At 44.1% G+C, this 27,981-nt stretch overlaps 1 protein-coding gene across 1 annotated transcript; it reads left to right on the forward strand.

Moving 5' to 3' along the window:
- On the forward strand, positions 1 to 27,932 carry LOC149278174 (rab3 GTPase-activating protein non-catalytic subunit-like). The gene is made up of 35 exons (XM_089502281.1): positions 1 to 97; positions 5,234 to 5,298; positions 6,332 to 6,455; positions 7,782 to 7,863; positions 8,628 to 8,675; positions 9,748 to 9,823; positions 12,283 to 12,384; positions 12,756 to 12,855; positions 13,036 to 13,134; positions 13,957 to 14,105; positions 14,226 to 14,305; positions 14,382 to 14,471; positions 14,868 to 15,007; positions 15,608 to 15,824; positions 16,075 to 16,218; positions 17,216 to 17,298; positions 17,577 to 17,641; positions 18,561 to 18,651; positions 18,876 to 19,003; positions 19,441 to 19,654; positions 20,085 to 20,182; positions 20,516 to 20,621; positions 21,205 to 21,365; positions 22,062 to 22,284; positions 22,545 to 22,721; positions 23,043 to 23,149; positions 23,839 to 23,905; positions 24,150 to 24,220; positions 25,480 to 25,515; positions 25,776 to 25,850; positions 26,091 to 26,309; positions 26,592 to 26,681; positions 26,772 to 26,987; positions 27,178 to 27,336; positions 27,783 to 27,932. Exons 1-35 carry the CDS (start codon positions 1 to 3, stop codon positions 27,930 to 27,932), a joined length of 4,149 nt encoding a protein of 1,382 aa, XP_089358407.1.
- The last annotated feature ends 49 nt before the right edge of the window (positions 27,933 to 27,981 follow it).

Raw genomic sequence — 27,981 nt, forward strand, 5'->3', positions numbered from 1 at the left:
ATGGCCTGCACTCTGCTTGAGTTCTGCCGCTTCCAGGACCTTAAACCAGTCCGGGATTTCCTATTCCCCCAGCAACGGGAGGAGAAAAAGAGCACCGGTGAGTGAGTGAGAGAGAGGGGGCAGCCCTGTAATATGCGGCCTGTACAGTGTATAGAGCGAGCCAGGAGCCTTGCACTCTGTATAGAGCGAGCCAGCAGCCTTGCACCCTGTATAGAGCGAGCCAGGAGCCTTGCACCCTGTATAGAGCGAGCCAGGAGCCTTGCACCCTGTATAGAGCGAGCCAGGAGCCTTGCACCCTGTATAGAGCGAGCCATAGACCCTGTATAGACCACATAGAGAAAGCTGTGCAGTGTTTACACTATGTACATTGTATAAAGCATGCCATTTGTACTATACATACAGCGGTCACTTAAAGGATTTATTAAATACTGGTGGTAGCCAGAGATGTGTGTTATAGTGTATAAAGAATCCCATGTTGGTATAATGGTTTACAATATGTGTTGATGGTGCATATGTTTTGTATATTTGCTCAGCGAGCTATAGGGAAAATATTTACTACAGTATAGTAAGAATGTGCATTATGTACATAAAGCCACGCCGCATTCTATACTGACAATTATAAAGAATACTGTGTGGTACTATATAAAATGTAGCAGTGTTGTACTTCCTATGATATATATATATATATATATATATATATATATATTGTGTATATATATGTGTGTGTGTTAATATATGTATGGCAAATATCTAAGCTTCGTGACAGCAAAGTAGCTGCCAGCAGTTATTGGTGTTTGTTTACCATCTGAATACTTACTGCCCCCTCCCCCCTGTATGTATCATACACTGTGCAGTAAAGAATTAATTCGTGCCTTGTGGTTGTGGATAAAAGTTGGGGGTTTGCTGACAGTACTCTGATTAATCAACCAGGCATTAAACACTTTATATGTTAACATTTTGTAATATTCAAATGTTTGGGGTCACTTAGAATATTCCTTGTTTTTGAAAGAAAAGCACATTTTGTCCATTAAAATAACATGAAATGGACCAGAAATCCAGCGCAGACGGGGTTAATGTTGTAAATGACTATGGTAGCTGGAAATGGCTGATTTTTTATGGAATCACTTCGTGGGCGTACAGAGACCCTTTATCACTCCCATCACTCCTGTGCTCCAATGGCCCTTTATCACTCCCATCACTCCTGTGTTCCAATGGCCCTTTATCACTCCCATCACTCCTCATAATGTGAGATGAAACTTCCCTTTAGCAAATAAAATTGCCAGGACAGTTGTTCTTCATGTACTTTTGTGATTAATTTCCGCCGGGATCTCGCCTACAATCCCCGGCCCCTTCTGATTCCGAGCAATCTGTGGCCTGTCATTGATCAAATAACGTTCTGGGAATGCCGCCATATTCTCCGATGCTCCGTGTTCCTTGCGGGGAGCCAGGACTAGGAATTGTATCGAAGCGCAGCGTGTCTTCAGTTGTGATGGTGTTGGTGGGTGGACGGGAAGATGCTCCAGGATGAGGTGCATGTGACAAGGTTCTGTGTTGTACATATTGATGGCGTGTGCACAGAACACGTGGTTTACGTGTGTTCCTTCGAGTGTGACATTCTCCCTGTGCGGCCAGAAGGTGAATATTACAGCCAGAGCTCTGCGGGTTTTTGCGCTGATTGTATGTCGGCCACTAACAGGGAGAGTTGTGCTTCTAGCCCTGGGGATAATCGCCAACTTTAAGCTCTTGCGGTGGAATTTCAGAATATCGTGATTTCCATTTATTCAAAGAAAAAGTCCCAAAGCTGTGGGAAGAATATGTTCCTCTAGATCCCTGGCCAGAACCAGCTGGCCATATTGGTCCTATTGGGCGGCCACTAGAGAGGAAGTTAATCGGCTTGCCCATAGCAACCCCCTAGCGCAGGGGCGTCCAACCTGCGGCCCTCCAGCTGCTGCAGGACTACATCTCCCATCCTCCTAAGCCAGCCCCTTAGCTGAAAGAGCATTATGGGAGATGTAGTCCTGCAGCAAGGGTGCCAAACTTTAGTCCTCCAGGGCCAAAAAACACACCTGGATTCAGGTAAATCTGTACTTTCAACACAAGTCTTTTAGTCCATTCCAGCCACTGTGATAGAGTTTCCAGAACTCACACTGGGGTATCTAGAAGTTCTGGCATTTTATGTCCCTCAAGGCCTGAAGGTTGCCGCTCGCGCTCTAGTGCCAGACAAACTGCCTCAATGGAATGGAGATGTCCGTGGCGGCGGATGCACACGGACACACGGACACACACCTTCCATATACAACTTGAGAAACCTTTCAGGCTTGGATGTTTTATTTACTAAGCTGTGGTTCAGAAGCTGAGATGCAGCAAGTGGACAGCTCGCCAACCTCAGTGGGTTTCTGCAGTGAAGGAACATTTCCAACATACTCATGTCACCGTTCACTGCGAAGGTCAAACCGCAGAGGGATGCCTGACCATGTATAATGCATAATAAATCAGTAAGAAAAGTTTCCCACATTACTAATGCATTATACAGGGCCGACAAGCCCTTCTTGCAGGAGATTGTCTGCTGGCGTTTTCTCTTCATAATGCTGAACGGAAGAGCTGAACTGGCCCTACATACTGTGGTTATATTATATATGCGTTGTACCGGTCCGACACAGTCCGTCTTGTAGGAGAAGCTGACCGGTGTTGGCCCCGGCCAATGCACGGTGAGACGTATCAATACTCAACAAGGGCATCGGAAACCAAAAACACTGGCTTTCCTTCGCACGGAGAGAAAACGTCCAAGCAGTGGAAATTCTCGTATGATCCATGCTGGATATGGAGTAGAAGGCACACGTTATACACGTTATAGAATAATAGGATGTGCCGTATGTGTGAGCTCCTCAGCCGAGCGATCGTAATCCGAGTCCATGTCCCGACTGAGCCCGCGCTGGGAACCGGAGACGGGTTCCAAATAACTGCGTGAAATATGCAGAAACGTGCGCAGCAATCAAATGAGAGGTTTTATAAGTAGTTATAATTACTCAGACATTCCCAAAAATGCTTCAAATAATGAAAATACAAGCAAGGAACGGTCACCCAACCTTTTAAATTAGAAATATGCCCAAAAAACTCAGCTCACCTCTTACCTTCCCATGTACCTGTCGGGCAGGATTTATTGTATATAGTATGTGTTGTATATAATCGTACATAGTATGTATCTGATATAATTGTATATAGTGGTACATAGTATGTATTGTATATAGTATATTATGGTATATAGTATATAATGAAGAGTCATTAGGTATTCCGTACATTATATTTGAGATGTATTTTCTTTTATGATGGGCCGGGCCGGTTATTTGCCTCATTATCGGGTAATTATCAGCCCCCCAGACCTGCAGGTGACGTTAAAGATATCTAAAGGAATGAATCTTTCCATCTGGAAGCTCAGGGAGAGATAAAGTCCTCTGCAGCGCCTCTGAGTCATGTTTTCCTTGGTCGTGGGATGCGTTGTGTTATCTGCATGCGCGCCGCGGCAGCGAGCAGGACAGGACTAAATATCAATCTATAAACCCGAGTATTTTCTATACCTAAGAAGCCCTTTGGCCTGAATGGCAGCTTCTCTTTAACCTGTATTTGCAACCAGCGAGGAGTTGGAACTGATCTCGCTTTGTAACAATTGTATCCGATCATTATCTAGGAGTGACTCACCTCTCTGCACATAAATAGAACATGCGCGTATGACCTCATACTAGTCACCGCAATGCGAACGCATCGTTTTATAACACGTCGGAGCTGAAAAGTAACCTCCAGTGTCAATACAGGATAAAATCAAATACATTCATATACATATTGTGTGAAGTTTACAAACCTGCAGCTGTTTAAAATGAATTTAATGACGAATTATACTTTATTGAGGGAGCAAATTAAAAAAAAAAGTTAAACCAAACCCGCACATTGCCAATATACGTATTCCTAAAAAGATTGGTTGAATGCACCAAAATCGCTGCCTTCCATGTTCTCGGTGCTGGCTCTTAGGTCCGATAGATCGAATAATGAGGTGTAATAACGGTAAGGGTCGCCCGCGTTCTAATTGAAGATAATTGAGATAACCTGCGTGAAGCAGCCGGAAGAAACAATTCAAACCGATAAAGAGATTAAAAGGCGATCTCCTCCCCGTCGTTCATTTTGATGTCTGACATTCATCTCTGTAAGTGGGATTCTGCGTCGTATCTCCCCGATGCAGATTCATGAATTATGTGGGATGTTTGGCAGATAGGTTTTCCTCGTCTCCGTATTTAATCTGTCGGGCAGACGATGTGCTCTCTCTCAGCTCTTTACATGAGTGCTGTGCTTTCAATGATCGAGGTCGGGGCAGCTTCTCTAGAAGGTAACGGAGGCTTCTGGTTATAGAAGAAGACAGACTTATCCAGGGCCCATCAGATAATTAAATTATGTCGGCTCTGCCACAAGTTGCCACCAATGATGTTTAAAATAAATATCTCCAAAACAACTCCACTAATAAAAAAAAAAAATGCACACATTATTATTATTATTGTTTTTTATTATTATCATTATTAATTTTTTTTATTATTTAATGCATTACCTTGTGGGATGTATGTAGATATTGGAGCATTATAGATTGATTCATGCATACCCCCAAGTTTTTGGGGGCGTTGTGGCCAGGGGTGGGGGGCTTGGTGGGACCGATGAGCCCCCTTTGATTGTACAGCTGAAAGGTTGGCCAAGTGAGAGCCGCTTATTTAGCAAATCCCCGGGCCGGTCAGAGGAGATCAGAGGATCTCCCCCATCCAGCCCACGATCCCAAAAGAGGGATAGTGGGGCAACTACTCAGAACTATGAGCGAAAATCAGGACTGTCCCAGAAAGAATGTGACACTTGGGAGGTATGTTCCTTCGAATTTGGGGACAACATTCAGATTTCAACTTGTGACAATCCTTCTCTATGGGAAATCGCTGCTCCCAGCATTTGGATTTAATGCCGATGATTGTTATTGTTATTCCTGGAACACGACGGCGTCCCTTATCAGCAGCCGGTGAATTTGCCGGGACAGACGCGATCATCACCATGCGCAACACGAGGCTCCCGCCAGCCGCTCCTGTTATCCTCTACTGGTCTGGGGTTGTAACCGCCAGTTTTTCTCTGTCATTGTATTATTTGTGAAACCCCGAATTGTTTGTTTAGTTGATTTCGGCTTCTAGAACGTTTCTTTATTGTGTTTTCGCAGATAATTTAACCAGCTGGGAGACGGAGGATTGGGGAGCCTGGGAGGAGAATGAGAGCCAAGCGCCTGTAAGTACATTCCCAACCTCCCCGAAATATAACCGATCCTATCCGCTAATTTCCGCAGCCCTTTCTATTCCCGAAGGTTTCCAGATGGCTCCGTCTACCGCTCTGCGCACCGGATGTGGATTCCGAGCTCGCGGAGTTCTATGAAGCGATGTAAACGTTTGCCACGGGTCACCGTTATAGACACGTTATAGAACCTGATGACCCGTCTAGTCACCCGTTTCTCCTGTCGTAAAGCCTCAGACCGTAATCGTTAGTCTCTCCGTAAAGGTGGTCGGGGTTCGGATGCCCATGAAATCGGTGCCGAGGGTACGCGGACATGAGAGTAATCGGCGTGTTTGAGTTTGCGTCAGGAGGTCGCTCTCGTAACATGGTCCCCATTTCTAAATGTAAGAGCCCCTGTAGAAGAGAATTGTAGGGTGCTGCGGGCCGGTATGGAACGGTTCCATGGTGATTCATGTATAACGAGGATATTCTCTCTGTGTGAAGCTGGGTCAGCGCCCAGCGTGTTTCTTCCCGATCTGCGTGGAAATCGTTTCTTCGCCAGTTTCTTATTTTCTCTCTGGCTGCCGGATCAGCCGCGTCGCCCCCCGTCCCACAGAGCTTACAGCCGCCTGACTGAAGCAGATGGGACACTTATCTACGTTCCCAAATACAGAGTTACACAATGCTCCCCGAATCCGGCTTCCCTCTATGGAAATAATCCTTTCTTACAATATACGGGGAGTTCGGTAACGAAACAGAAAACGTCTATTGTGCTCCGCCGCTGGAATCTATACGTTGAACGCAGAATTGGATCTATTCTGCCCATTTTACCCGATGTAAAGATTCAGAGCTTAATCAGTCGTTGATCCCTATCCTATGCATGTTTAAATTCCCTCACTGTATTACCCTCTACCACTTCTGCTTGGAGGCTGTTCCACTTATCTACCACCCTCTCGGTAAAATAAAACTTCCTTACATTAAGTCTAATCCTCTGACCCTCTGGTTTTAGATCACGGCCTCTTGTTCTAACATTTCTTCTCCTTTTATGTAGGCAGAAGAAGAAGTTGCGAGCAAGCCTGAGAATGCCTACTGGTTGCAGGACTGCGTGCTGTCCCTGTCGCCCACCAGCGACCTCATGGTGATCGCCCACGAGCAGAAAGCCGTGTTTCTGGCACGTGAGTGAGCGGCGCGTCCCCCGTTCCCGTGACTCGCTCTGTTGTGTAACCGGCATGTTTGCGGATGAATTTCGAACACAGGACGCGCTCGGTGAATGCGGCCGCCATCGGGCCGCTCACTACGCCGGGAATCGGCCATTCGCAATCGGAAACGGCCTGAAAATGCATACCTTCACCAGCGTGGGGGGGAGGTGGGGGGTTATTTCCATAGCAACCAATCATGTTCCTCTAGATTGCACCGTTCAGTTGGTTGCAACGGGGTTAAGACCATTTCTCAAGCTTTGCACCAGAATCATTTTATTCCTAACCCCCTATTAATGATGAATAGGGTAGAGTTTAAAGTCTAGGTAGAAAAAATAGCATTTAAGATTGTATTAAATTCTAAAGGGGAACTACCACCAAATTACTATTACTAGTATCAGATAAAAAAACTGATCTAATCTAATGTTTTCCGGCTGGTGTGTATCAGCCATTTGTATGCGTTCTCACTCCATTCTTATACTGCCTGTGGTAAAAATAGAATGACTTGGTGTTAATCACCCAACCAAGCACTTTCTGTATACAGCACTGGGGGGTATTACTGTATACAGTGCTGGGGGGTTATATTACTGTATACAGCGCTGGGGGGTTATATTACTGTATACAGCGCTGGGGGGTTATATTACTGTATACAGCGCTGGGGGGTTATATTACTGTATACAGCGCTGGGGGGTTATATTACTGTATACAGCGCTGGGGGTTATATTACTGTATACAGCGCTGGGGGTTATATTACTGTATACAGCGCTGGGGGGGTTATATTACTGTATACAGCGCTGGGGGGTTATATTACTGTATACAGCGCTGGGGGTTATATTACTGTATACAGTGTTGGGGGTTATATTACTCTATACAGCGCTGGGGGGGTTATATTACTGTATACAGCGCTGGGGGGTTATATTACTGTATATAGCTCTGGGGGGTTATATTACTGTATACAGCTCTGGGGGGGGGGTTATTACCATATACAGCGCTGTATTATATGCCCGATCAGAAAAAAAAAACATTCCTTGGGACTTTCCCTAAGTGATTAAATAAGAATATACACTCTGCAGTGACCATGATAGTATACACTTTGCATAGAACACTTAATTTAATACAAATCTCAGTTTTGGCAAAAAAAAAGAAGATCCCTTTTTTATTTCTCTCTGGTTTTGGCGATCCGTGTGTCGGAATGTTTATAAGAGTCTCAAACCGTACAAAAGTTTGTGTAAATAGCAAAGTTACACAAGTAGGAATTATGCAAATAAAAAACGTTATTAATGAGTCTTGGGTTGAAATCCTCAGCAAAATGGAAAGCAAACGAGAAGGGAAGAGAGGACATGCGGTACGAGGTGGTCTGGAGCGGGGCTTTGAATGTCGAAGACAGGTATGTTTTTAATGTAAATTTTAATGCAGCACCAAAAAAAGCAGCATTTTAGTGGAAAATATAATATGGTGATGTTGGTCCTCGAGAAGATAGTTTTAACAGTTGATACTTTTAGTGGGACAATGCTCACAGAGTGAAATGTAATCGCATTTTAAGACCTCAGCGGTCCCTTTTATTAGATCTGAAGAAGGGACCACTGAGGTTCTGATCGGATGTGAGGCTCTGTGAATGTTGGTCTACAAAATTATTCAGATATTCTCATTGGTTATGACGAACATTTTTGACTCACAGATGCTTTACCGCTTTATGTTCTGAGTATAACAGGGGCCGTCCTGTTTAGTTCCCAAGGCATTCCTGCCAATATTTTAAATGGCCAGAGGGACAGCTTTGGTTTAAGGGGTGTGGTTAGAGGCGTGACCAAGGGCGGCGCTTTATGAAGACCCCATGTGACATTCATAGCTGCTATCAAGCAAGACATTTTGAAATGGAATAATGTATTTTAATGACACAGTTTAATTTATAATCCCCCTCCCTGCTGTTTCGATGCCTATTATTGTGGCAATTAAGGCTGTGATGCCCTCATACCCAGCAATCGTTCTGAGCTCCTAGAAAAGGGGGGCATCAGGAGAAGAGCGAGGGGCAGATGGATCGGGGACACTTGTCGGACAGGCGGGAGGACCCGAGTGTTTAAACAGTACGGCCCGTCGTGAGAAATGATCCTGACTGTTCAATGATCCTTTTGTTCTTTCATTGTTTTGTTGCAGTGAGTATATCAGCAGCGCCCTGTGCATCCCGCTGGCCAGCCAAAAGAGGTACCGCCATACTTACTATAAGATTGTAAAGTTTATCTCTGGTTACAACACGTGAAGAGTGTTTGTTTGTGTGTAGTACAGCACTAAATGTGGTTTCCATTTTTATGTGCAAGAAGATGTACATAGTTCCAAATTTGCACTTATTGTACGTACAATGGGGACTCTGCATTTAATATATACATAGAGAGAGACATTCTTTTGCAAAGTTTAAAAAGTGGTCTTATCACCAAATAAATTGTCCATTCAGCAGGAATACGTCAATGGTAATAACACCGCTTTTCAGACTTTATTTTTATATATATATATATATACAGATCCTTTTTTTGCTTGATGTTTGAGTTTTTTTCAATCGTTTTCATTGCCCCCCGGCTTCCTTCTACGTAGCCGTGCGTCATGTGCTACCCACACGTTGTGAATCCTTGGGGAGTGAAAATCCTATCGCTCTATGATGAATGGAGATTTGCCACAGACTCCATCACGAATGTGCAATAAGCCCCCCTGGCATGGCGGGGCGTGCAGTGATTTTGAGCATTCTGTTCCTCTGTACAACTGGAGAGACACACTTTCCCTTCGCTCTGTATGAACCTGCACATCACACGAGACCTCTTTTCACTATTTTACTGAAGCAAAAATAAAAAGTGTACGTCGGCAAAGCAGGCGGGGAACAGAGGATCCTAATGCTTCCAGTGTTTGCACTTGGAGGGTTTTCAAAAAAAAAAACAAAACTGAAAAAAGGGGAACACTCCTGTCAAGACTGTTAAGCAAAAAAAATAGCAATTGAAATTACATGGAACACTTACTCTCATATTACATTCTGTCATAATTATTCCTGCTTATAATTTCAGCCGCGATATTCTGGTATAAAATCACCCGGTTCCGTGCACGACGTGCCCACCTAGTAGTGTTGCTATTTTTTATGTGTGTAGTTGAGCTTTTGGGTTGTAATCTTAAGAAATCGGTCCAGTTGCCCCGACAGCTTTTCCTCCAGTCACCGGGTAACAAATACCCTTCCGTGCGCTCCAAAGCCCCACGGCCATGTTTCTTACGGCAAATATTTTATTTTGTGCCACAGGAGCTCCACCGGCCGGCCTGACTGGACGTGCATCGTCATTGGGTTCACGTCGGGTTACGTGCGGTTTTACACCGAGGTAAGCTGGAAACGTTTGCGTTGCCGTTTGTCTGAAAGGTAGATGCAGGGACTCCCTATTAATTATTTTTAGAACACTTTATTTTGCACAAAGACATTAAAGGACTTCATTTTTTTGTTTCTTTACAACAAACCAACGCATTTCATAGTAAGTTAACATGCTGGCATTAAATGGTTAACTATTACCAGGTCTATGCGCTAGCTCTGAAACAAACAGGTTACAGAGTAAAAAAAATTACCGTATTTGCTCGATTATAAGACGACCCTGATTATAAGACGACCCCCCAAAATCTGAATATTAACTTAGGAAAAAAGAAAAAGCCTGAATATAAGACGACCCTAAAGGAAAAAAGTTTTACCAGTAAATGTTAATTCATGTAAACTATTTTTTTTAATAAAAGCTATGATTGAGAAAAATATTTTTTTTTGTTTTTATTTCTTGTATTTTCCAGCCTGTCCCCCAGTTACGCACATCTGCCCCCAGGCTTGCCACACCAATATGGCACTGTGGCCCATGATATGCCTTTTAACCCTCTATATGCCACTGTGCCCCATGGTATGCCTTTTGACCCCCTATATGCCACTCTGCCTCCAGAAATGCCTTATACCCCTATATCCCATTCTGGCATTTAGGGGGTTAAAATGCATATTATGGGGCAGAGTGGCATATAGGGAGGTATAAGGCATTTCAGGAGGCAGAGTGGCATTAAGGGAGTTAAAAGGCATTGTATAGAGCACTCTGCCTCCAGAAATGCCTTATACCCCTATATGCCACTCTGGCATTTAGGGGGTTAAAAGGCATATTATGGGGCAGAGTGGCATATAGGGAGGTATAAGGCATTTCAGGAGGCAGAGTGCTCTATTAAATGCCCCCTTAACGCCACTCCAGAAATGCCCTATGCCCCCATTTAACTAACACACACACACACACTCTCTCCCCCCCCTCCCCTCTCCTCTCTCCTCTCCTCTCTCCTCTCTCCCCTCTCTCCCCTCTCAGCCCTCTCTTACCGGTGCTTCCAGCCGGGGCAGCGGGTTGACGTCGCCTTCTGCTGCAGCCGGAAGGAGGTGGAGTTGGCAGCGGGGGTTGTCTGCGTCCGTCGCGTATACTTTCCCCGGCTGTCAGAGATCAGAGATCCCTGCACCGGTGTGGCACTGATCTCTGACAGTCGGGGAAGGTCTACGCGACGGACGCAGACAACCCCCGCTGCTAGCCACACCTCCTTCCGGCTGCAGCGGACGTTGTCTACGCGGATCGCGTAGACGTCAACCCGCTGCCCCGGCAATACAGCAGGAAGCACCGGTAAGTGTGTGTATGATGGGGGGGGGGGGTGAGACAGGAGGATCCAGGTCCCCTGCAGCGGTGCGGGGGATCTGGATCTTAGTCTCCTAATCAGACTCTATTTGAGGTCTGATTAGAAGACGACCCCGATTAGAAGACGAGGGGTATTTTTCAGAGCATTTGCTCTGAAAAAAACCTCGTCTTATAATCGAGCAAATACGGTATTTAATAGATGCTTATTGCATCAATATTTAAAATACATAATTGAATATATAAAAAACTATTGATATATACTTCTTCAGAGGATTTTTGGAGCTGGCTTAATATAGACACTGTAACCTTTAACCGCTTAATGACAAAGTCCGTACATGTACGGGCTCACAATGCATTGTTCTTAGTGGGTTTAAGGACACCCATTGTCCAGTTAAGGCCAGTTTTGGGGAGTATAAGCAGTATAGTATGGCTGGATTCAGTATCGTGCAGCTTGATTTAATTTAACACCGTGTATATCCCCCACCAGGTTAAATTTTTTTTTTAAAGTGGGGCATTCACAGAGATTTACCCCTTGCCCAGATTATAGAGTCATCTAAATGAATTATTACTAGGTAGCTGAACCTGCGTGGGGGTAAGAGCTGGTCTTAAAGCCGTCTATTTGGTTGCAACCCACCAGCCATTTACCGATATGCAGCTGTCTATTAAAGGGTCAGCCGTACCCAGCTCACTCTATTTCCCTGCTTTTTAACTACGTGGCCGGTGCCATTATCGGTGACTGTATGCTTCCAGAGCCACAGCGGTCAGCTCAGGACTGAATTCTCTTTGGTTCTGTCCATGCTGAAATTTTGGAAGAACAGTATAACGTTTTTGCACTTGGTGATGGGTTTGATGTCCGTTTTCGGACAGGGTAGTCTGCTTGGTCTTAGAATGTGGGAGAACCCAGCAGCGTTGCGTAATGCTTAACATAGAAAGTCTTTATTTAAAAGATATTTATTTTTTATATTTATATAATTTTTTTTGACCATATTTATCTAACTTAAATAGAACTTCAGATATCCTGAGCAAATAATTCTGTGTTTTTTTTTTGTTTGTTTGTTTTTTTAAACAACGAGAGTAAAATATAATTTAACAGAGCAAATTGATAACGTATATGATGTGTTTTAATTCTGCTTTCTCTTTCTTTCTAGAGCGGGGTGTTGCTTCTTGCTCAACTTTTAAATGAGGACCCCATCCTTCAACTTAAATGCAGAACCTATGAGATACCCAGACACCCCGGTTTAACAGAGCAGGTAGTATGTTTTACATAAGTCACATGAAAAATAGTCACGGGGTTGTATTTGTAATGAATACATGATGGCAACACATGTCTAAAATACGATTCTTTACCTTTTCTGAATAAATGCCCCAAAATTGCATGTGTAATTATTTTTTCATCTTTTTTTTTTAAGAATAGTGTTTCAGGAATTGTAGAACTCACAGGAGCTTTTTTTTGTTTTACAAGATATTTTTTCCCCCTCACAAAAAAAACACAATAATGCAATGTATTGCCCATAAAAAGCAGTCCTAATGCCCCCCCGTGTTATCTCTCATGGGTACATCATGCCCCCAACTGTTTATTTTTTATTGAACCTAACATTTCCTATTTTATTTCTGTAAAAAGCATGAAGAAATGAGCATCTTGTACCCGTCTGCTGTGGTCACCATCGATGGCTTCAGCCTTTTCCAGTCGCTCAGGGCTTGTCGTAATCAGGTAGCCAGAGGTAGGTCCGTTGTTGAGATTCCAACATGAGACCACAATGTAAGAGTCTGCTCTTAAACGCAGTCATCTTATCTAACCGCTTCCTATACATACATAGAATAAATAAGCTTGGTTCCGTATGATAAAGATTAGCGTGCATGTATCCCTTTGTCTTAAGTCTTCTTCTCTGTATTCCCCTTAGCTACGGCTTCAGGCAACGAGAACGTCCAACCTCCACCGCTGGCTTACAAGAAGTGGGGCCTTCAGGATATCGACACTATCGTAGACCATGTCAGTGTTGGTGAGTTTCCATCAGTTCTGTTACATTTATGTTTGAAGTCTGGTCTGGTATTCTACATACTTTTTTTTTTTTTTTGTCTTGGTTATTTGACGTTCAGCTTTTAGATTTAACCAGACGTTTGATCGTGGATCTCCAACCAACTGCTCAAAAGCCATTCTGTCGACACACAGTGCCGTCCGCTAATATTGGCACCCTTGGTAAATATGGGCAAAGAAGGCTGTGAAAAAATTGACTTTAGTGTGTATTTTTTTCGATCTTTTGATAAAAAAAATACACAAATATACTCTGCTCTGATAGATATCAAACAATTGCAAACACAACACAGAGTTATAAAATAATGTTAAATGTTAATAATGTTAAGCCTTCTTTGCTTTTGCCAAGGGTGCCGATATTAGTGGAGGGTACTGTAGGTCATGTAACAGATTTTGGGTTAATCTCTACACATTTCTTTTTAAATGTTTTAAATTTAAAAAAGTTATCTTTCCCTGCTGGTTATGTTGCTATTTAGATATGCCAGATAAAAAGTGGAACTGCACTACTTAATCGGAGACTCTCGTGTAATGTTAAGCCCTCTTTGGACACCATCAATGTGTTCTTGACCCTAAGGTTTGGTCGGAACCTGCAAGAATTATTATTTGTTTTATATAGCGCCATCAAATTCCGTAGCGCTGTACAATGGGTGGACAGGACATAACAAGAAGTATATCACATAACAATTTGACTTACAGAAACAAGAGGAGGGCCCTGCTCAAAGGAGCTTACAATCTAGATATTGGATATAGATATTTGAAGTTATTTCTGTTTTTTTATCCCCTCTTATAGGTGTCATGGCTTTATCTCCGTTTGATCAGATGAAGACGGCCTCCATTCTAGGAGGTTTTAATGCCTCTATAAAAGGCAGTCCCCCCACCATGTCTCAACATATCACCGTGGGCTCCAACCCATTCACCGGCTTCTTTTTTGCTCTGGAGGTTAGTTGCGGGATTTTACTGACCCGGTAATAACGTTTGCACTAAATTTTATTTGGACACTTCGGGGCTTCTGTTCTCTTTTTCTGAACTACAAAAAAACCACTGTGTTTGATGTTACAGGGAAGCACCCAGCCATTATTGTCTCACGTGGCTCTTGCCGTGGCCAGTAAACTCACTTCTGCCCTCTTCAGTGCTGCCAGGTACCGCACGTTTCCACCTCTGTACCGTTCCCACGGCCCCTAATACATGCGCCTAACTCGGCTCGCTTTATTTTAGTGGGTGGCTCGGGTGGAAGAGTAAACATGAAGAGGAGCCTCAGCCGAAGCAGAAACCCAAGGTCGAGCCGGCCACGCCACTAGCCGTGCGGTAAGTTTTAAATACGAGACCCATTGGGCTACTCTCTTCCTCCCTATCCAGAATAAATAATTGTATGTAGAAATGCAGGTTATTACAGATGACCATGAACGAGCCGGATTACTATCCGCGGGGTCAGTACCATATGGCAGGCTGTTATGTTCCGGTCATTCTTATGTGAGCTTCCCTTGCGTATTGCAATCTCAGTTGCCTGAATAGCCTCATACTTTTTTTTTCTGGCTACTCTTGTGTCTCCCCAAAATATTTCTCAATACCTTATTATAACAACTCGATTTCCCCTGAATACTTGCTTCCGGCTTCGGTATATGTGTGAGGGTCTCCTCTGATCTATCAGGGTATTTAGCTCACACACAGGTACGGTTTTCAACGTTTTATATTTATTCCCAGGTTCGGCCTCCCTGACTCGAGGCGCCACGGAGAAAGCATCAGTCTCTCCCCCTGTAACACCTTGGCAGCCGTGACAGATGACTTCGGCAGGGTGATATTACTGGACGTGGGCAGAGGAGTTGCGGTTAGAATGTGGAAAGGTAATGGGGGGTAAAATGATTTGGGAAAACTATTTGCTTGATGGCATGAGATCAATGTGTCATGTATGTAGATACATCATTAGACACCCATCGTACATGTGCATCATAGGAGCCTCATCATTAGACACCCATCGTGCATGTACATCGTGTACATAAAATTCTGTGAAAGCTGCAGCGTTCTGATGTTTGCGGATCGGGTTTAACTCTCCAGGTTATGGATAAAGAGCCAAAAAAGTCATAATGGTGCAATCACCAGAGCAACCAGTGCCATGTTCCTCCTGACAACTCCACTTATAGCACTTTGCAACCCCCAGTATGTTTCTATATCCCAGTCCTCACCTGTTTTACACAGAAAACTTTGCACAAAAAGCTAAAGAGTTTGGTTGAGATTGTGGTCAAAGAGAGGAAGCTGTAGTATTTGTGCGGTAAAACCTTTTGAATGTATGGACTGTAAGAGGTGCTGCGTACATTGTTAGAGCTATAGAAATAAGAGATAATAATAAGATTATTTCAATTTAAATGTAATATTCCATCATGTGTAAATGCCACGCGGCAGCGTCGCAGTGTGTCGGTGCTCACTCCGCTGTTGATGGTTTTTAGGTTACCGGGATGCCCAGGTCGGCTGGATGCAGATAGTAGAGGATTTGCAAGAACGGGAGCCGGACAGAGGTCATCCGGCTCCATTCGGAAACACGCAGGGACCAAGTAGGGTCGCGCAGTTTCTGGTGATCTACGCGCCAAGAAGAGGAATCCTGGAAGTGTGGAGTACGCAGCAGGGGCCGCGAGTCGGGGCCTTTAATGTGGGAAAGCACTGCAGGTGAGCAGGGGCTTCTCTGTCTAACGACGTGTACAGCGATTGTTTCATGAATGAGATATAACATCTTTTCTCTGTGTAATTTGTATGTCAGCTGTTAGCCTGACACTCCCATCATTCTCAGCTTCCACGGCGGTATTATATCTTTGCCACGGAACGATGTGTGAACGGACACAGACGCACCATATACATTTGGGTTTATTGGTGTTGATAGGCGTGAAGGGGAAAACATGTTGTGCTTTCTGTTTTTCAGGCTGCTGTACCCAGGGTACAAAATAATGGGGTTAAACAACGTGACGAGCCAAGGCTGGCAACCGCAGACCTTCCAGATATGTCTGATAGACCCGGTGTCTGGGAGCGTTAGGACCGTTAATATCCCGTTCCACCTGGCACTAAGGTAAGAGAGGAAGAAGATATCACCGAAGGATCTTAGATACCGGTAGTTCTGAGCTGGAAGACCCTGGGAGTTATATATAAGGCGCGTTCTTGGTGTAAAATGCGTGATTTCGGGACTACAGGATTCATGCTACAAACACAGCAGCTGGCTGGTACATAAGCCCCTTTATTAGAACGGGTAAATTGTTATGGATGGTACATGTATCCTGCGATAGCATGACTAGTACTCTCTCTCTGTGAAAATTAGACACGTGCACACTAATCAAAATCGCTTCGGACAAAATATTTGTTTTGGGCAACAGCTTTTGTTTCCCGGCCGTTGGTTTCGGAAGAATTTTTTTTTATTCGGAACGACATTCGTGGGGGGGCTCACAAAAGAAGGAGGTCCCTGACATCTTCTAGACTCTCCTTTCATTATAGATTTTTTTATTTTTTTAAGCGGCCTGGGCATGCAGACACCGGCAGATGATAGGCACATGCAGCCCCATGAAGCAGGGCTGGATTTCTCTAATATTATAGATTTATTTTTTTTAAAAAGGAAATGCAGTCCTGCTCCACGGGGAGGACGGGCAAAGAGGTGCAGCAGCAGCAGTCATGAATTTTAGATCATATTCCAATTGTGTGATATTAAAGTTGAATTTATCCCAAAGTGTGCCACATGTGTTTCCCATCAATTTCTTTCTGAATACTCTTTTTTTTTTAAAAAAAACAAACAAAAAAAACCTTCTATTAGCTACTCTCAGTAGATCATGAGAAGCCAACAGGTAGTTTTTCAGCGGTTGCTAAACTACATCTCCCATGATCCTCGCCTAATGATTAGTAGATTCAGTTGGCTTTTTGCTATCCTTTCTCATAGAGGTAAGGTGGCTTTTTACAATACAGCAAAGCATTCTGGGATAATAAAATCCGACTGGCTCTACCTATCATCACCTGTTGTCACCGCAAGATATTTTATTTCCGTTTGCATTTGAACAATTCAATATTTTTTTTTTTTTTAGTGATAAAAAGTGTGAACGAGCAAAAGACCTGCATTTGGTGAAGAAACTTAAAACGATTTTGAAAGCCAAAGTCCCAAATCATGGCAAGTAACGTTCATCTGTATGGGGGTGGTTTGCAGTAATTAGCACGTAGGTAATAAAAAAGGGAAATCAGATATATCTGTTTATGTACATAATGACAAAAACCCCAAATCCCATTATATGTAATTACGAATAATCAGATATTTATTTAAATATATAAAACAATAAAAAAAAATTAAAATTCTGCTTTTCTTATCTGTTATTCTTATGATGTGATTTTGTTTTTGAAATATATGTCTCTCATTTACGTTTCTCTCTACAATAACTTGTTCTTTTCTAGAACGCCTGGAGGCAGAAGTCAAGGAAATCATTTTGGACATTAAATACCCAGCAACCAAGAAACAGGTAACTGACTCAGGTCCATGCCGGGGATAGACTTTGCTTGTTTACTGTCGTTGCTAGTTAGCCGTACCCATGATTGGACTCTTTGATCTGATTTGCATTTTATATACCCTACGATTCAAATGTTTGGGGTCGCTTAGAAATGTCCCTGTTTTTGCAACATTTGCCCATTAAAATCACATGAAATGGATGAGAAATCCAGCGCAGACGGGGTTAATGTTGTAAATTTGTTATTGTAGCTGGAAACGGCTGGTTTTTAAGCTGGAATCGCTTCATAGGCGTACAGAGGCCCTTTATCCCTCCTGTGTTCCAATGGCCCTTCATCACTCCCATCACTCCTGTGTTCCAATGGCCCTTCATCACTCCCATCACTCCTGGGTTCCAATGGCCCTTCATCACTCCCATCACTCCTGGGTTCCAATGGCCCTTTATCACTCCCATCACTCCTGGGTTCCAATGGCCCTTTATCACTCCCATCACTCCTGGGTTCCAATGGCCCTTCATCACTCCCATCACTCCTGTGTTCCAACGGCCCTTTATCACTCCCATCACTCCTGTGTTCCAACGGCCCTTTATCACTCCCATGTTCCAACGGCCCTTTATCACTCCCATCACTCCTGTGTTCCAATGCCACGTTGAGTTCTCTGATCCAAGTTTAAGTTTAAAAGGCTAATTTATGGTTAGAAAACCCTTTTGTAATTATGTTCCAACCAGAAAATTCCTTACAGCACATGTTTTGAGGACTTTCTCATGATGTTCTGTTGAAGCTATGGGGGTTCTGGTGCTCATCTAGATAGAGCTGAGACGTCTGACACATAGATCGTAGTTATAAGCACATATGGGATGGGCATACGGCTGTCTGAGTGTCTGAGGGACGGGTGGCTCTTATCTGCTGTCATATCATAAGTTTGTATCTTTCCAGGCTTTGGAAAACATATTGGCGAGCGAGCGCATGCCCCTCTCCTGTCTGACGAGCATCACCCAGACTTTAATGGATCTGCTTAGAAGTCAAGGTAAGAAGTTTAAATCCTTAGGTATTCTCATGACGCAGCATCGCTTTCTGGAAGAAGAAGACAGCGTGAGATTTCATTTTTAAACCTGATTTTTTTTCCAGTGATTATATTTGAAACTGTAAAAAAAATACTGAAGTTATTCTGCGATTTGCATTATTTTAGTTACTTTGAATCGCTTTTTGCATCGTGTTCCCGTCACGTGTTTGTTTTTCCCTTCTCGGCAGAGCTGGAGGCTGTAGATGAAGGGCTGCTGACTTTCTGCGAGGACAAACTGAAACTTCTGCAACTCTACGAATCCGTAAAGCGAATCAATTCAGTGACGACCGAGGCAGACGTTCCACCGATCGATACAGTGAGTTACGTTCATCGCACGCGGCCCTCTTATTTATCTGACTGTAGATCGCAACGCACAAGATTTTCCACCATTGGCGGTTTTGTATATTTTTGATTTGGATTAAAGCGTTCCTATGTTTTCCACTTTTTTTTATTTGTTTTTACTTTTCAGTTTTTGTTCCATTGCTCATCAGAGAAAAGTGCGAAATGGCTAGGGGTCTCCTTTGGGGGTCTTTGCAGTAACTAAGGAGAACTTCCTGATGATGATGTCATTGTATATGTTTGTCTATACATTTATTAACGAGAGAGAAACTTTGTTTTCCCCTCTTTTGCTCTGATCTCACCCCGGTTTTCCTGATCTTCTAACAGGGGTATCATTGTATATCCTCAGCGGGGTTTGTGCATAAACCACTTACAGGGTAATAGTGTAAAAAGACATATTTTGTCTTCTTAAAGGAGCTTGCCGCCCTGTTAAGGCTGGATGAGGAGGAGTTCACCAGGCTACAGACGTTAATCAAGAATTACAAGCAAGACTACACTAAAAGCGGGGTACGCTTTGCTGATGACGAAGACGGGGTGTTACCATTGAAGACATTTCTCGAGTATCTGGAATGCAACAAGAACTCCATTAATGTGAAGAAGATCGGCGAAGAGGATTATATAGCTTTAGGTAAACATAGCAAAAATGAGGAGCTTTGGAACAAATTGGGGAAATCTCTAAATCCTGGACCACTTCTGTGCATTTACTAATGGGTTGAAAGCAGTTATTTTGTACCAAAAATGCACAGATGCGCTGTATTCAGTAAGTGCTGGCGTGCTATGGGCTCCATCACCGCTGTGCAAGGATCTCTTGCAATGGGGAACATTCTGTTAAATATTTGCATGTTATGTGATGAATCGAGCCAAGAAATAGTGATGAGCCGGCTGTTAACGTGCAGGCTGTACCCGGTCCCCTGCATTATATATATATTTATATATATATATATATATATATATATATATAAAGAGCTCACAGCTCAGACGGTTTATCAGATGTTTACCGGGAGCCACCTCTCGGTGGTTACATTATCCTCTGTGTTTTATTCTCTGCCTTGCTACAGGTAGCTTCTTCTTCTGGAAGTGTCTGCACGGAGCGTGTTCTGCGCAGGACATGTGCCACGCGTTGGAGTTGGCTGGGCTTGGCCCTCAGCTTCTGCTGGTAAGAAGACCCTTCATTCTGCATGATCTGGAAAGTAGCTTCAATGGCAAATGTCTCATCGGGGACATTTTATATTCATTTTTATTGAGCTTGTTGTTTATGGATGTACTGGGACTGGGGATCGTGAATTTCACAACAAACCATAACCACAAAGAATACTTTTGGTGGAGATCTAATATCTGTGAGCTCTTGCTCATCAACCCCACAGAAAATAGTTGGGGGACCGGGGGAAACGGCCAAATGGATTTGGGAGAATTTTTCAAAATCCACAGAAACGCAGAACTCCATTATATATGTGAGATGTCTCATGCAGCATTTCTGGGTCTCTTACAGTCTCTGCTGCTAAAAGTGTGGCTGTCCAAGGAGCGAGAAGTCCTGGAGAATACGCAGTCCCTGCGCTGCCTCCACCGCACGCTGTCTCTTCTGAGCTCAATGAAAGGTGAGAGGCTTCCCGGCCCCAATAAGGCTGCGTTTTAAGATTTACGTTTTCAGAAAGTTTGCACGTTTGAATTAGTAACAAACGAATTTGTTTATGAAGCTCAACTTCACCGTTGATCCAGAAAAAGACAAAAATCCACCCAATTGTTCATCAAAAGGGGAAAACTTTCTCACCGTATCAAAAAGCTATAACTAATCCTGTTCTTAGAACCGTTATATCCCTGTTTCAGAAGCTGAAAAAAGTATGGATATTGTTTGTTAAAAAAGTAATCCAGGTGCACTAAATCTTCTCAGTGCGCCCCGTGGTGGCAGGTTTTGAGAGGTGATATCTTGGGAAATTTGGAAGTTGAGCAGAGATCTCTAGGTTTGAAAAGAGAACTCTCTGTCTCCTCTCTCCCCTCGTCTAACTCTCTCTCTCCCCTCCTCTAACTCTCAGCCCTAGTCAGATATCTCTGGATCCCGTATGAAGTAGAACTCATTGTTGTTGTCCTACACTGGAAGCAGATGGGTGTCCTTTATGTTTATCCCATACGGTACTTATGGTCCCCCAACCCTTTTTTTCCTCCCCCCTCTGTTGCCCGCAGTGGCCATAGACGAGTCCTGGGACCTGCAGGCAGTCTCCCCCTGGTGGCAGCAGATGCGTACAGCGTGTGTTCAGTCCACGCATAACGGAGCCGCCCTGCTGTCTGCTCACGTCGGCCATTCGGTGGCGTCCTCCATCACCAACGCTCTGGCTGAGAAGAAGGTAAGATAATGGGAAGCTGTAGTAAGGTGTTGTGTAGGTTTTTTTTCTCTGTTTGCTTCCATTATCTTGCTTATTAATAAAGTTATAGTACTTACATTTCCTAAATATTATTATTATTTATTGTTTTATATAGCGCCATCAAATTCCGTAGAGCTGTACAGTGGGTAGACAGGACATAACAAGTAGAATATAACATAAATTGACTTACAGAGACAGGTGAGGAGGGCTGTGAGAAAGGATTTGGCTTAGTCCTGTGATACCGGCAGATGTTATACTCGGCCAGGTTCCTACTGCTTGTTTGTTCTTATACTGTTTCTGGACATAACGTCGACATAATATGGATAATAGTAGTAATCGTGATTCTGTATTAAATGAGGCTTCTAAATGAACCAGATTTTGAAGTCCTCTTGATGTCATATGAGGCTGGAAAACTCTGCTTTTGGTCTTTCTGCAATGCCCAAAACACACTTTTAGGTAATTAGTATAAATATATGTCTTTGAGGGGCACTTGAATGATAATTTATATGTTTGGCGTTGAGTAATAATGCCAGGTCACGCTAAAAATACTTCTCGTTTTTCCATGATGACGTCATATTGATAGATAAAAAACGTCTTCGGTAATTATGCTTTTTTAGGCTGCTTTAAACTAAATATTGAATATCTAAATACTGAGAGTAGATGGTTTCTTAGTTCCAGAAATCCATGCAGGAGGACGATGGAGAATCCATGACGGACTCGTGGGAGGCGCTGTCTCTGGACACCGAGCACTGGAAGCTTCTACTGAAGCAGCTGGAGGACTGCTTGATCCTCCAGACCCTGCTACACTGCAAAACGGCCAGAAAGAGCTCAAAAATATCCTCCCTACAGGTGGAGCCGCTCGGGAAGCTCTCCGTCAAGAAGTTACTCGAAGGAGGGAAAGGTAACGCGACAACCGTACGAGTACGAGCAAGCGCTCAGCCATCTGGGTTTTTTTGGGTAGTAATGTAGAAATAATGCCAAACATGCAAAATAACGAGTGCGGATGTACTTCCCCGACCTCGATTGGAATGGGAAGGTAACCGATTGCTTTTCATTCGTAGATTTGAAGAATCGAACCTGCGGGTTTACGATTTAAATAATCAAAGTTATGGAAGTAGAAATGTTTTTATCTTTTCATCGTTTACTTGTGGCTTTCCCCAGGGGTTGTCGCCGACACCGTGGCTAGGTGGGTCTTTAAACAGGACATCAGCCCCGACCTTCTGAAACTGGCCAGGCGGACGAAAAAAGACCAAGAAAATACAGAAGAGTCGGAGGCGCCGGGCGACGCGGTCGCTTACGTTGAACCAGAGGCAACAGAGGCCGTGGAAGGAATTCAAGGTTCATAAATAATTACATTTTCTGGGATATTGACGACCAAAGCAGATATTGCAATAATAATTGGTTGCGTATATTTTTCTTGGCTAATTAATCTGTTAGTGGACCCTGGTTAGAATCACTGGGCCAGGATGCAAACATTGATATGACCGCTGGGACCGTTAAAGGGGCTTCATACGCGCACGTTGGCAAGCAGAAAATGCGTTCGGACAAGCACAGCTCCCTCCAGCCAAGAAGCAGGCGAATGCATGAGAAGGGGGGTTTGTTATGTATGTATAGTAGTTGCCATTTAATATTATTATTAATATCGCCTTTATTACCCAGCGGTGCTGAGCGTAGCTTCCGGTCACTTCCCATGCAGCCTGGACCTGGATGTGCTACATGCCCACTGCTGCTGGGAGTACGTGGTTCAGTGGAATAAAGACCCCGAGGTAAGAACAAGGCGTCTGTATCTACAAGTCAGGTTCCCAGATCTACCGAGATTCTCCTAGATTGCACGCCATTGGTTATTGGGACTGTCTGCATTGTAGAGGGTGGCTGTGAGCACGTACCTCTCTACGGATACTGTAACACATGGCGGGTTCATACTCATGATAAAATAGGTTTCGTTGGCGTGGACAGGGACCTGTTATTAGAGGGATGTGATATTATAAGCCCACTCGTAGAGCGCCAGTGGGACAGCGCTGTTTAAATGGAGGGAAATGATTGCTCTTGTAAGCGTTCTGATATTCAGGACGGGGGTTCCCTTACAAAAAAATTACTGCAGTTTTTCTGAAGTAATACTGTAGTTTTTTGGACATGAAAAAACTGCAATACTGCACTTTTACTGCAATATTACTGCACATTTACTGCAGTTTTACTGCATTTGTACTTCACTGTACTGCAGTTATTTTTGTACGGAAGTACAAATGCAATAAAGCTGCGGTACATTGAAGCACAACTGTAGGTTTGCATTATAAAAAAAAAAGTGCAGTAAAAGTGCAGTATTGCAGTTTTTTCATGTCCAAAAAACTGCAGTATTACTTCAGAAAAAACTGCAGTAATTTTTCGTAAGGGTTTCGTTGCTAGAAATCTATGTTGTGGCATTAAAGTTAAGTAATATAATGCTGTTTTTCTGCAGGAAGCCCAATTTCTCGTTCGTTCTGTCGATCACTTGAAGCTCATCAGTAATGCTCACGTACAGTTTGGTAAGTCTGAGTTCTGATATTTAAATGTAATCCGCCGATTGAATTTGAACAGTTGAATGCTTTACATTGAAAGGAATCTTCATCAAGAGGATCTTGTTTTTTTTTTTAAAAAGAATGTTGGGGTTTAATACGGAGCAGTAGCCATGGAAACCAGTAACTTACCCTTGCTGCCCTTCTTATAAGCAAAACAAATGTTTTTAGTACGTGGTCGATAAGACGTATCTTTCGTGTTCTCTTTGTTTAGGGCTGACCTTGATGATGTGGAACACTTTTATTATAAAACGGTTTTCCGCCGCTGCGTATCTAATGGACAAGGTGAGCACTCGGCCAAGAGATCATTTAAATGGCGCGGCCGCTCAGGCTGTAGCCCCGGCAGCAGCGCAGACGATGGGTTTTAATCGAGGCATACGTAGCAAAGTATGGCGTTGTTTATCCTCGTAAACTGAAAGTCACCAGTGGGTTTAGCCTGAGGGGACGTTGCTTATTATGTCCAATAACACCAGACACTCGCCCCGTGCTTGTTCTATGCGCCACGCTCGCCACGTATGGATTATTGTTAACGGGTCACTCCAGCCATCTAATGCACCTCAATGCGTATGATAGCTGCGTGGTCCCGTTAAATGCGCACACTGTTGTTCATCTGTAAATGTGTGGGGGGGGATTCAGCTGAATGCCGGCGGAAGGTGCGTTGGGCCAAACATACCCTTCTAAATGCGATACTCACCACCGGCCAGATCCAGAGCCGACGCGGGGAACGCTGCATGCAGGGGGCTGTTCAGACCCCTGGGCACTTGTGTGGTTCGAGCAGCCAATCTGTGGCAAAAAATTTAAAAATGTTGGATAGTGGAGGAGGAGGAGGGCAGCTGCTGCTGCAGGGCTGCAACTTCTGTGCCAGGTAAGCGCTACATTTTATTGTTATCTTTGTTTTGGAAGAAGGCATATTAAAGTACTCCCAGAGGGTTACTCGCAGAGTACTTTAGTATGAAGCCCCCTTTTCTGGAGGCGGACGTTACTGTCCCTTTAAGAGGATGAAGAATGAAGTCCACGGTTACATCGCTTGTGATTGAAGGGCATTGTATGGCTGTCAAAGGCTGCAGACGAATTACACGTCACCCTCCCCCAACAGATTAACAAAAGTCAGCTTATAAATAACATTATTGCGCATTTTATTTTTACGCTTTCTTATAACGCGTGTGACAATACTGATCAATTAGCTCCGTCTGCCTAACGGTTTGTTTATGCTGAATACTTTGAACTTATTCACTCCCCGGTGCGTCATCAATCGATTCCTCTCATTATCCTTTTATTATTACGTCTGTGTCCTGATAATACATCGCTGCTTCATAGTCCATCTTAGTAGGTTATACGAGTAGAAAAAAATGGATGGTGAAAGCCTGCTTAAAAAAAATTCCGGGGCAGAAAGGACACTTTTCCCAGAACGCATAAGTTGCTTAAAGCAACATCAACATTTTTTTGGGAAGGGGTATCAAAAACATATTGGGGGGTCATAAACATATTGGGTAATCGGATGTCACTAACAAATATATGTTGTTGAATGGTTTGTGTTTTTAAAGGTTGGAAAAGCCCCAAAGGACAGGTTATGTAGAAGGGTAGGTAAAAAAAAGCAAGTCTTCTCTGTCCACCTGGATAATGTATACTTTAACCTCTCCCATTATTGCTCTTTGGTCTGCAATCCTCACTTTCACATCACGCTTGCCGCTTTTACATGGCGTTTTTTTCTCACATTTCTCTAAAACACCCATTGCTTCCCAGAGTCTCTCCGTTCTCGTGCATGCGGCCTTCTCTTTAGACCCCGACGCGTTTCGCGCGCCGCTCGCTCGGACTTCACTCTTCCGTTTCCCTCCCGCAGGACGTAGGGATGAGCGACGCCGCGATGACCACGTTCCTCGGAAACTGCACAGATCTCATCCAGACGATGATGGAGGTAATCTGTCATTTTGCAGTAAAATATAAGACAATGAATCACATGATTAACGTTTTATAAGCGTGCGAGCCAGGCTTTCTCTACCTAATGTATCGGTCAGTTCTCGTTGTGTCAGACCCCTTGAATGTACAGATTGTTACAAGCACCTATGATTAAGTGCCATCCGAGGCGTGAAATGCATTGGGATAATCTCTGGGGCTGGTTTCCCCCCCATAACCCGTCCTTTGTCTGCCTGTTAAGGCCGACGTGGGCAGCGAGGAGATGCATGCGCCGATACTGGAGCTGGAAGATGCCTGGGTGTCGGTGGAAGGCCCCAGTTCCATAGTGGAGCTGGCCCTGGAGCAGAAGCACATCCACTATCCACTGGTGGAGCACCATTTTGTTCTTTGCGCCATCTTGTACGCCGTCATGAGGTTGTCTCTCAAATCGGTGAAACCTCTTGCGCTGTTTGACAGTAAGGTCAGTACTTGGATGCCGGTGTAATGGAGGGACGGAGTCTGGGAAGTGGGGTCAGCCATACACATATGAAAGACGAGCTCACAGCAGACCTTAAAGGGGTGGGGAGTAGGCGGAAGCCCCGGAATCCGGGTTCCAGCAGGGTGTCCCAGAGCTTCTGGCTTCCCATGCTTCAACTAACGAAAATATCCTCCATACGAGCTACTATGGCCTGGTGTTTGTTTGATGACCGGCTTTGTAAAAAGGAGTAACGCCATCTTTCTCTCTGTCCACTTTCTAATTTAGGGTAAGAACGCATTCTTCAAAGATCTCACATCGATTCAGCTCCTGCCGAGTGGAGTCATGGACCCCAGTATAGTAAACCTCAGACAACAGGTATAGTTCTGCCCCTTGTTACAGGGTTAACGGGTGCAGACATTTGTTTCTGATCCATTAATTACTCTGTATGGTTATTCCACCCCGTAGTTCTTGATGAAGCTGGTCAGTGCCTTCGTGCAGATCCTGAGTCCGGGTCAGCAACCTGCTGAGGCAGAAGCTCTTCCCGACGTCCCGGAGAAGCAGGTGGACTGGCCGGCCCTGGCTACGGAGCTGGCTAAACAGCTCCAGGTGAACGAAGACACCGTATGGAGACACTACGTTTGTGAGCTCTACAGTTACGGTTTGGACCACATCGCGGAAGAGGTGATTACTACCTTGGCATAAACCAGCAATGGGACTTAGACTTGTGGGTCCCCAAGTGTGAGTCTCACTGCCTAAGGGCGACCCTGAATAAAATGCCAGAGCTGTGTTTTGTTTTTTTTTAATAGGCAAATGACGTTGAATAACACGCTTGCTCCAGCATCTGACCGGATACCTTTGTGTTCTCTTTTAGGCCATTCTCCAAGTGATGGACCTGGAAGTGCTGGCATCTCAGCTCTTGGTCCTCACCGGCCAGAGGCTGGCGTTTGCTTTACTGCGAACTCAAACAAAGGAAGGCATGGAGCTGCTGGCCAGGCTCCCCCCAACGCTCTGCACCTGGATCAAAGCTATGGTGAGCACGGGAGGAGGGCACTTACTGACTGGGGGGCAGGAAGGCATCGGAACAGCTGACAGTCATAAAACGTGTCCCTGTCTACTTAGACAACAAACAACAATCCCCTCAAAAAAGCCATTTCTGCTGCACAGCCCTTCCTTTAAGCATTTTTTTTTATATTTATGTCTGTGAATGTCGGTTGAATAAGCAAGAGCTTCTTTATTCGAGCGCGCAGAGGGGAGAGTCCCGTCCGCAGACTTCTCTCCCCCTCCTTAATCCGTTAACAATTTATACGCAAAAAACACAAAGTAACAGTCAGCGTATCCACTCGACATCTGACGTTTCCGCTACTTTCTGACAGGCACTATTTTAAAAAGGTCAGGAAATTAAATTAAATCCACGGCTGTTCTCGATATTTACGACAGACCCCACTTACATTAAACCGCGCTTTTTTCCATTTCCAGGACCCTCAGGATCTTAAGAACACGGACGTGCCGATCAAAACTACCGCCAAGCTAGTGGACAAGGTTGTAGAACTTTTACCCGAGAATCACGGACAATACAGCCTGGCCTTGAACCTCATAGAAGCCGTAGAAGCCATGTCTTCGTCGTGACTTCGCTGCGTTTCTGCATCCAGATTCCGGGGCACCGCAGGTGTCGTCC

Source organism: Sceloporus occidentalis, unplaced genomic scaffold (genome assembly GCF_023333645.1).
Source record: "Sceloporus occidentalis isolate IW3139 unplaced genomic scaffold, rSceOcc1.0.p SCAF_199, whole genome shotgun sequence".
Taxonomy (NCBI): domain Eukaryota; kingdom Metazoa; phylum Chordata; class Lepidosauria; order Squamata; family Phrynosomatidae; genus Sceloporus; species Sceloporus occidentalis.